The 11035-nt window shown below is 38.5% G+C and overlaps 1 protein-coding gene across 1 annotated transcript; it reads left to right on the forward strand.

The window, feature by feature from the left end:
• Positions 1–10037, forward strand: LOC145480947 (neuronal acetylcholine receptor subunit alpha-10-like). The gene is made up of 8 exons (XM_081459296.1): positions 1–313; positions 1804–1955; positions 2861–2905; positions 4750–4859; positions 5607–5751; positions 6300–6567; positions 7445–7617; positions 8207–10037. The coding sequence occupies exons 1-8, from the start codon at positions 178–180 to the stop codon at positions 8975–8977; spliced, it is 1800 nt and encodes a 599-aa protein (XP_081315422.1). The 5' UTR covers positions 1–177; the 3' UTR covers positions 8978–10037.
• Positions 10038–11035: the final 998 nt, after the last annotated feature.

Genomic DNA, 11035 nt, shown 5'->3' on the forward strand with positions numbered 1-11035 from the left:
ACATGGAAAGCAAAACGTGTCAGCTCTATTGCTATTTCGATACGTTCTCACAAACAGATGAATTACGGTTGCTTCGATATAAAAGGTTACATAGCTTGTGTCAACCAAGGCTGAACCCTTCGAGATTCATTGCCTCAGGGGAATCTTGCTTCTGATAGGGCACAAGAAAGAATTTTCATGATCCAACGTTCGCATGCGTTCCAGCCGTGCTTCAATCTGTGCCTGGGTGAAGTGCGTAGCAGAACAGCAATGCGCCGTCTGTTGAGAATTTTTATTATTCTGTTTTCTTTCTGGACCATTTCGTCATCTGCAGGTAAGTTCTTGTTGACTCTCTTGTAGACCGTCAATTCTGGTTGTGGTAAATTAAATCTGACGGAAAACGTCACTTCAAAGCAAGCGGTCAGCAGGATAAGTAACGGTAAATGCGATCATTTATTTGCGAATTTGCGAACTATGATCAAACATCACTTCAGTCACTGAAGCTTCTATTCTTTATAGTGTTTGGTTCTCAGCCCTTCGTGTCTTATAAAACCTGCACAGAAATCTTCCTCAGTGGGGTGTTACCGTGCGAAAAATATCGTCACGTCCAAATGCCATTATAATATTGTGAAACCGTTACCTATACATGTACTTTTTAATGTCTCCATGGTTATTAAAAATAAGTGAATTGGAAGGTTTTACCCTGATTGTCGAATCGCAATGAGCAGACCAAGTAAATATGTTACCGTTTCAATTCTGCTAATACGTAATGAACATTGAAAATATCCAAAAGAAGTTGTGGCCTGGCAAAAAATAACTGAAAACGGTTCGAAAATGACTGCGAGGCAACTCTCTGAACAAAATGTAGCTGTAAAATGTACCTACTCACATTGTTTCTAATGTATCTGTGATCTTGAATTCGAATGCACTAGTTTATTGTTCGACACTGATTAATATTTCGCCGCAATTGATATGGTAGATACAGTTATTTAATCTGAACTTCTTGAATTATTAGACATGTAAAACGTACGTAATAGTCTAGACACAGACTTACCGCATGAGATAGTGGTCATTTGTATCCAAAATGGTACGGGAATGGCGTCTTTAAGACTTGGGCATGCACAAAAGATTGTCTGCAACATATGTTATCGTTTTTCGAGAATTGGCCACTGTACATTTCTTTAGCGCGAGTTCATCATTCTATGGCTTTAGTACTCGTGCACTTAAAAATCACTGTTGGAAGCAAGGCACCCTTTTAATCGACTTTCAGATTTGGTGTGGAATAAAGGGGCTTTGTAAGCATGTCCATTAAAGCCAGACGTTTGCAATCCTAAATTCTTTGATTACCCACTTTCTATATCATCAGGGCTACGTCTATTAAATTTGTTCAGTAATTTATTTTATCCAATTATTCAGTTCACAATTTTACAAATGTGAAATGTAAATTTTATGAATGTTCAGTTCACAAACACGCCATGTTTGTTATATGTTAAAATACTAGCCATGAAGGAAAATCATTGAAACAGTCTTTTGTTTGCTGAAGGAAGAGGCTTAATACACTGGCAAATAAGCAAACAAAAGAACAGTTTATTCCACGACAAACAGTTTTTCTTAAAACGAGTTAGAGAAAGCAAACGATCCATGTCCTGTTTATATCACATTGATAATCTTTGCCATAAAAAAAGCAAACACATGGATAGATCAATTAAGGAGTGAATAAAATCGTTTTCAGTCAACAAGTCAATCTTAGTAATGCTTGAGTGAAAAGTTTCTAAATGTGTATATTGAATAAAATTGTCATCTTGTTCTATTTGGTTTTACAAGATGAGAAACTGAACGAAGTGACAGATGATGACGAAAAGAGGCTGTTGACATTTTTGTTTGCTAAATACGACCCAGAACTTCATCCTGTATTAAAGAAAACCGACACAGTTCAAGTAAAGTTTGGCATTTCGCTACATCAGATAATCGAAGTGGTAAGTACAAGGTTGTTTAAAAAAACATGTACGTTTTAGCTTCGTATCGGTAACCCCGAACAATGGCGTGGAGCGAAGCGTGGTAGCAGAGTGTGTTTATTATGCCTTTGCAAAGCCGCCTGCAGAAATCAAGGCTTAAAACCGTAGTCTTTGTTAAATGTTGAACTGTTAAGGAGTTGAATTGAGAGTGAGGACCTGAATTTGAAATCGGATGAAATATGCAGTGCCATTCATTACAATGCGAACGCCGTTTACAATTACTCAAGTTACGTTGGTCTTCTTGAAATTCTTTCAGTACTTTATTATCATGCAGAATAGTTTAATTTAGCATTCCCAAGGTCATTTTTGTCAATTGGTCTGAACAAGGGGCTTTTGTAGAGGTTTTAACTAATTGCGCTGTCAGCGAGCACACCGTGAAAGTAGCTTCCTCTAAAGGCTTATTTAAGTCTTTTCTTCTCAGTTACCAAACCGAATTCTTAAACGTTTTGACATGTATTGAAGATCAATATTTGAAAACGTTTTGATGCTAAATCAGCCGGTGACTCTTTTCGGTTGAAAAATGTAAACAATGTAAAGCAATAAACTGTCTCGGCTACTCTTGGTAGGAGCTCCACAGTTCTTTGTTTGGTAAATACCTCTGATGACTGCATACGCGCAAGTCAAGTCAAAAAACAATTCTTTCAACATATATATTGAGCCTGGAGTCAGTAATTAAATTGGAATTAATAAAATGAACGTGACCTGTCCCCTTTAAATGCAGTTTAATTTAAGTGCCGTTGAGTAATTAAGTTTATCGGTCTATTTTTGAAATGGTACTTGAACTGTCGTATTTGAACGGGGTAGTCTGGACAACATGTTTCTGGCACCCAGTATATATTTTTTTTTATCTCTTTTATTTTTTTTAGGACTTCAAGAATCAAATTGTCAAGAGCAGCGTTTGGATTAGACAGGTTTGTTTCTGGCCACGTTTTCCAGTAGGAATGGTAACTCTTGTGTCTTACTGACAATTCCACAAACCAACAAAGCTGATATGAAGACATGATTGATCATCGCAGTTATAGACACAACTTAAGCAGTTGTGAAATTAAAGCTTGAAAAATTCAGGCCTGGACGGGATTCGAACCCATGACCTCTACGATATCGGTGCTCTACCAACTGAGCTATCAAGCCAACTGGTAGCTGGTCACATTATGGGTTCGTAATATACCCGTAGATGGTGGAGAATGCAAGTGAATATATGAAAGATCATATATTTGAACTGCGCAGAAAGATATGAAGACATGATTGATCATCGCAGTTATACACACAACTTAATTGTCTTCATATCTTTCTCCACAGTTCAAATATATGATATTTCATATATTCACTTGCATAGCTGATATGAGTTGAACAACAACTCAGTTCCTACGTAAAAATAGGAGTAATGTTATAATTATTGTGACTCTTGTAGTTTATGCATGGCACAAATAGTTGCTGATGGAGATTAAGTATCATTTTAATAAAAATTATCTACTACTCGCAAAGAGTAGGTGCGGAACAAAATATTTGACCAAAATTTAGTTTATTGGAAAAGCGGTGATCAAATTTGTGAACACAGGAGCAAGTAAATTATCAGCTCTTAATAGCATTCAACCCTATTGCTGGTGTCGGTATCTATATACGTTAAACCTCCCACATAAATGGCAGTGGAATGTTGAATGTGTCGAATATAGATATCGAATAGCCCCGAATTTCGATAGATTAAAATTCAGTCCAAAACACTAAACCTCAGCTTGAGGCTCCGGGGAATAAACACCACAAACGTTATCTCTGTAGTTATTCCCCGGAACCACGTGCTGAGGTCTGTTGTTTTAGGCTGAATTTTAATACGTATATCGAAATTAGTCTATTGAATTGTTGGATTCTCTATGGAAAGTTAAGCTCCCGTCAAGGGAAACAAAAAGCAATCCGTTTCTGGGGCGAACAGAAGTTCGTCTTCTAGAGGGCCACACGTTCATAAGTTTTATATTTATAGTTACACTCTTTAATAAAGTTTGATTGATTGATTGATTGATTGATCGATCGATCGATCTTCCCCTGGGAGGTACGAATTCCAAATCTTTTATCGATGAATGATAAGTGACAATGCTTAGCCTAGACGTTAGACGATTAATTAAAAATAAATTGTTATATACCTGGATTTTTTTCCTAACAGTGTCGGTGCTCTCTCATTGGCCACCTCGAGGTCGCATAACATCTAGCATTGAGACTGTTTCCCGCCAAAAACTTTTGAGCGGGAAACATAGCAAAATCTATTGTGTCAGAGGGAAATTGTACGTTGTTACCCACAGTACATAGGAAGCTTAAGCACAGACGTTTCCCCCACCTCCCGCCTTACCAATGAGTTGAAAAGCTCTCAGTCTCGTTTCTAACTAAAGATCGATAACTCTCTCAAAGAAGAGGAAGTTTGACTTGCAAAAACGTCCGCGCTTAAGCTTCCCATGGCGAATGACGACTGCCGTACGCGTGAATCTACTTATGTCTTTATTGTGCTGTAATTGTAACAAATCACTCGATGACTGACCAAGTGTTTTAATTTTTTTTGGACGCCAGTTCTTGTATACTTTAAGAGTGCTTGAAAAATTTACTCCAACGAAAGAATTTAGTTAAGGTAGGCTCAAATCAGTTTTCAGCAGGTTTCCTTAAATTTTCGAACATTTAAGGTGGCTCTCTGAGCCCCACATTGTACAGAACAAAAACGGTCATCCTAAATGTAATTTGCATTAGAATTAAGGAGTTTACAAATCACTTTTAGGAATGGCACAATCCGTATTTGATGTGGAATGGTTCAAACTTTGGTGGAATTGATGCTATCAACGTGGATGCGAAAAAAGTGTGGAAACCTGACATATTCCTGTACAACAAGTGAGTGTTTGCCCCTTTGCGATTTGAAAGTTCAGACACAAAGTTTGATTCTAACAGTGTAGAAAGTTAATCGGAGCTTTTGTTAGCAATCTCATACGTATCCTTCTTAGCGGCCTGGTGTTCACCAGTTTTATTAAATTGATGACACAACGTAAGCGGCCTTTAACTGAAAGGCTGCTCCCTTAGGTATACTCAATAGATGGGAACATGTACCCTAAAAACTATTCACTCTAAGCAGTTAACTGCGAAGAGGGGTGACCTTATATCGTCAATGCGTGGTCTGTATTCGAGATTCAAACCTCACAGTGTGCAATATCTCTTGGCAATATACTTCCCTCTCTCTCAAAAGTGGAAATGGTTATCGGTAAATATGCATTTGACTTGTACCGTGTATAAGCAGCGATATTCCTAGTCATTTTATATTATGCTACTGAGAAACCATTACTGTCAATCTCAGAATTATAATGCCTTATTTATGTTATTTGAGGAGTAGGGATGGCGCAGTGGTGAGGGCGCTCGCCTGCCACCAATGTGGCCCAGGTTCGATTCCGGCCCGGTGCCATATGTGGGTTGAGTTTGTTGTTGGTTCTCGCTCTTCTTCGAGGGTTTTTCTCCGGGTTCTACGGTTTTCCTCCTTCCAGAAAGGCCAATCGCTCCAAATTCCAATTCGGACAGGATATTTGCCCTGCATGAATATCTGATGTAGCTTCCTCTACAAATATTGTAAATTTATTTTATGTTGTACAGTGTAGACGATTCAGATGATGGGGCCCTAGATCGATTCAAGACTAAAGTTCAGATCAAGTCAAGTGGAACACTCATGTGGATGGCGCCAAAAATCGTGTCAAGTTCCTGTAAATTTGACGTCACTTACTTTCCCTTTGACAGGCAGGTAAACTTCATAGATAAGTTCACGATCAGCAATTTAACAAATTGACGGAGGTTTTCATGCGTCTGTTTGCACCTGTTGTTCATGAATATCGTCATAACATTGTCAAAGTAGCTGTGGATCCGCAGACCACTTTGACAATGTTATGACAGAATTCATTGTCAATGACAGGACAGACGCATGGAAAACTGACGTCAATTTGTCTTTTACAATAACAAATTGTCAAATTGGTCGCTCTCGCCCGTTGGCTGGACATCGCATTAATTATAAATTCAAGTGTCTGTCCGCTTATTGACAATAAAAATCAGCCAATGATCGCATGAGCGCGCGAGAATTTCTGAAGTTATTGTAAGAAAGAAATAGCACAACTCTGAAGGAAAGTCTCCTTCGCAGCCGTTATTAGGGTCGTCACGCAACGCTTCTCCCCCATCACGTGAACTCTAAACAAAGGGAAACAAATGAGGTGAATCATTTACTCTGCATTTTCCGCATTAAAACTGTTAAAAATTCACATTAAGTCAGAAAATCACAATCCGTATTGCTATTGCTAGGTCTGTGGTATGAAGTTCGGTTCATGGACATATGACGGCTTTCGACTGGATCTTATTCCCGAGGGACATCCCGAAGGCTGCGATGGAGACATCAAGAAGTTTATCAGGCACGGCGAGTGGGACCTTATCAGCATGCCTTGTAGTCGTAACGAAGTTATATACAAGTGCTGTCCAGAGCCGTACCCTGACATCACTTACACAATGGACCTAAGAAGGCGTCACATGTTTTACTTTATCAATATGATAGCTCCCTGTTTTCTTATATCAGGTACGTCCACATCTTTCTGCAGCTGAAGGGCAAAAAGAACTTCTTTAGTTCTGTGGTGCACTAATAGTGTTGAAAGGGCTACTTGAGTATAGAATACGAACATTCTCTCTTTTGCTTGAAAATACGCGAGAAGAACGCAGAGGCGTAGCCTCGCCCTCACCTCTGTTCGTTTGAGTTGCGCTCCTTTCGGATTTTCGAGTAAAAAAGAGACTGCTCGCAGTCTATCTTGAGTAATATTCCAAAAGGCTACCACGGCATGTTCCCGATACCTAGACATGCTCTACTTCTTAAGGTAACAATTAACTCCAGTAAATTGCTTTGCAAAGTCATAAAGCTGATCAAAATGCGCGTTTTCACCGTAACTTGTTCTACATTCCGTCGGCAATAGAACACAACCTCGTTATAGAAATTAATATATTGTCAGTTCAGAATCCCATTCAAACGTACGCACAAATAATTGTTAATTTTCCAGGCTACCTAAATTTATTCTCAATTTAGAGAGATCTTTAAATTAATATGTAGTTTGTACAGTTTTATGCGCAATACATTGGATTAAAAGGTAGTAATTTTCCAGTTTGGGAATAGCTGAAAACAAATAATTCCTCTGATTGCCAAAGTGAACTCGACCTAAGACCTTGTGCAAATTTGGCAGTCCTCGAAACTATTAATTTCCATCCGACAATTTCCAAATTGGACGGCTATCACAAGTATTCAAGTGAAATAGAAGTAGATTTCGAGTCCATGGTCAGGTAATAATGGACTGATCTGAGTTCAGACGTTCATCCAAAATAAAAATTATACCGGATTGAAAAATCATTCAAAAATGAGCTGAGCCAAGTTAGCTTAACACGCAATATTGTTTTGTCTTGATTTTTAGCTCTGACCCTGTTATCTTTTTATTTGCCACCCGAGTCTGGTGAGCGACTTACACTTGTCATCACAAACCTTCTGGCCTTGACTGTTTTCATGTTACTCGTGGTGGAAATTATACCGGCTACCTCTGAGACCGTGCCCCTGATCTCTGTTTACTTCTATGGCAGTGTCTTTGAGGTGAGCTTTGCGGTTGTTTCTAGCCTGATTTAAGCCAGATTATACGAACCGCTTAAAGCAGAAGGACCTATCAGGCTGCCTGGTTTTTTTAACCCTTAGGTTATTTCAGGTGGCCAGTATCCTCATTACTTATGTATTAAATTGTTAAATACGTTTTGTAAACTCTCGGTAACTTAGCTCAATTTTATTTTATAGTCCATTTTATTAGTTGTAAATAAGTGGTTTTTTAAGGTTTGGTAATTTTAAGTCTTCCGTATTAGTTTTAGCTTACTACCTTGAAATTTACTACCTTCGAATTCAGTAAAGGTTCATATTTTTTTATTTATTTCGTGCTTTTGATCTTAGTTGTGAGAAGAGCCGTTTTTGCCAACTTTTAGCAAAAGCACCTAAAAATTTTCAGTCCTTACTACCCAAAACATCAAAAATTAGTCAAAAAGAGGTGGTCTGATACATGTATTGTGAACCCTCGAATGTGATTTTTTGTACTATAGTTACAGTCGTTATTTCTTGTTTTATCTCTGATACTGCTGAAAGAGCCAGTAACAAACATTTTACGAGTCATTTGAAACCGCCGTTTGATTTCTCTCAGGTGGCCTTGGCTCTAGTTGCCACTTGTCTCGTCTTGAGGTGCTATTTTAACAACCCTTCCCATACACCTGTTCCAAACTGGGTGCGTCACGTTGTGCTGGGATGGATGGCACGGCTCACCAAGGTACCCGTAAAGAAGATACTTCATGGTATTGATCCTAAAGAGTCCTCGAAGAAAGCGCGATCAACATCAACATCAACATCAACAGAAGAAAACGAAACTCCAGATCCTGAACCTGCTGTTCATAAAAAGATTCCAAATACTTCACCGAACCATTTGTCAAGCTCACAACAGCTGCATGTCAAACCCACCTCACTGAATGTACCTGGAGATATTCAGCCTCGTTTGAACCTTCTTCCAGCCATTCAGCGCATCCGAAACACGAACCATCGTCTGAGCATGCCTCCTATTTACGACAATATTCATATCGGTGGTGCCATGAATGATCTCATTTCCAGCCGGACGGCTTCCAGGATAAATCTTACCGAGTCTGCCTCGCAACATGCTATCCCCAATGTCAAGTCAACAGATGACGTCACAGGTACTGATCACGTGACCAGGACCCTCCTAGAGACTCAGGCCGCTATGTCAAAAGATGTTAGCGAGGTGGTGCGATACATTCAGGACCAGGAGATGGGTGACCTCATGAAGGAGGAATGGCAACTCATCGCTGTTATCATCGACAAGTTCTTTCTTTGGATGTTTTTAATAATTTTGTGTGTATCTACGGTTGTCATTTTTATGCAGGCTCCAAGTTATGCTTGGAGTTAACCCTTTTTCAGTCTTTGGTTAAGAACGTATAAGCGATGACTATATATTTGGCTGAAACGCAAACAAATAAACATGCACAATTAAAGCTAAGCAGTTAGCAAGATTCGTGATTTACCTAGCATCTTTATTCTTTTCATTAACAACTAGTGCAAGTTTATTTACACTCAGGATGTTGGATCCGCTCGGACTGGCTAACAACCGGCTTTACTTATGTAAATATTCACTATATCATTAAATTCATGATGCTAAGTAATTTTGAGATTGATAGAAATCAAGTGGCCGCCGAAATTTCCCGTACAAGATTTTAGTTTGGCAGCTAACGGACATAAAATGAATTTGGACACAGCAAAGCATGTTTGGGTACAGAAACGTTTGTTTTGTTTGTCATAAATACATCACAAGGTTTAATAAAGAATTAATAAGACCCTAGCTTTAATCAATTTTGTTACATTTGTGTGCAAATGCAGCAGCTGTCGATCTATTTGCGAAGCTGTAAATATAATGGCCATGGATTGAACACATTCCATTCAGGAACTTAGGAGAGCCTGAAATCGGCGGAGAGCTGAAGTCACGAATGGCCCTACTTCCTAGTATGTAAACAATAGCTTCCATTTGGCGCGAAAATATGCTCAGATATTTGTCCGAGGACATTATCTGTTCCGAGAAGCGAACAGTTTTCCGAAAGAGTAGCTCGAGGAAAACTGTGAGCTTTGACAGAACAGATAATACTCAAAGAAATATATCCGAGCATATTTTCGCCCCAAATGGAGGCTATCGTTTTTATATCCCTCAAATATTTTTCGCAACTCACGCAGATTTGAAAATTGGGGAATATCGTTTTGGTTTATAATTGCCTTCTTTTTTGTTTTTTATTTTAAATTAGAATTGCCTAAAGTATACACTTACATCTACAATACACAAAAAAAATTTACTGATTTTACAATACACTGCTTGAACACTTTTACAATGATTACACTACTAGTGCACTACCAAAAAATATCCTGTATTCATTATCTTACCCCTAACAATATACCATTTGCATTTAGGCGTTTAACTTTCGATACTTAATTGCTGATTTACTTAAGACGGCGTTAAAATGTTTTAAAGTAACGTACATCATCCCATGTTCTATAACTTATAATGAACTAGAAGTATCTTAATCACAAGACGTGTTGTTTTTGAAATATACTTGCGTTACATCGCGTTACACTATTATATACAAACAGGCAATATTCTGTTGATGTATTTATTGTTTACTGAGAGGAATAATGCCAGTTTGTTAAAAGGAGTTGGTTTAGTTGGATAACATCGCTATATGTATCTCTGTAGGTCGATTTCTTTTTCCTGGCCATTGCAGATTTCTGGAATGTTTACCAAGGAGTGTAAAATGGTATAGTAAGCGCGATGCTAGGTTATGTAAGACGACGTACATAATTACCTTCTTGGTGTTATACAAAAACGGACTCAATATCAATATGTTGGAAGCAGCATTCTTTTAAAACTCATTGACTGCCACACCCACAGCTACGATTTTTGGTCTTCGATATATGTCTGCATGGATTTATGAAAACAGTGTTAGACAAATCGCGTCCTGCTCAAGCAAGTTTTTCTCTCCAAGGTAGACGATATAGCTCGATATGAAAATTAAGAGGAATTTCAGTCTTTTTTTTCCCACTCTCTTATCTTCCTTTTCTTGCTCTTCTCTCTCTATAGTTTTTTTTTCCATCGCTCGGGGAGATTTTAAGGCCTTTACGAGTCGTGAAATCAAAGTGCGTATGAGTGATTAGGTGCAAAGTATTGCCATTACTTTGTACTTTGCACTTTGGACACGGTTTTCATAAATACAGTCATATATATCAGTGTTTTCCAGAATACAATGATGCAAGAGACCACGAACGAAAATGCTGGTTCTTTACTTTTTGCTGCTACACCGTGCTGACGAGACCCAACCAGGTGGAAACAGCTGTCCACAGTTGCAATTCTTGGCTTTCAGTTTGGACTCTATCATGTCGTTGTCTTGTTAAGCTTTCTACCTAGTAATCAGCCTTGCTTCAAAAA

Source organism: Orbicella franksi, chromosome 3, assembly GCF_964199315.1.
Source record: "Orbicella franksi chromosome 3, jaOrbFran1.1, whole genome shotgun sequence".
NCBI lineage: Eukaryota > Metazoa > Cnidaria > Anthozoa > Scleractinia > Merulinidae > Orbicella > Orbicella franksi.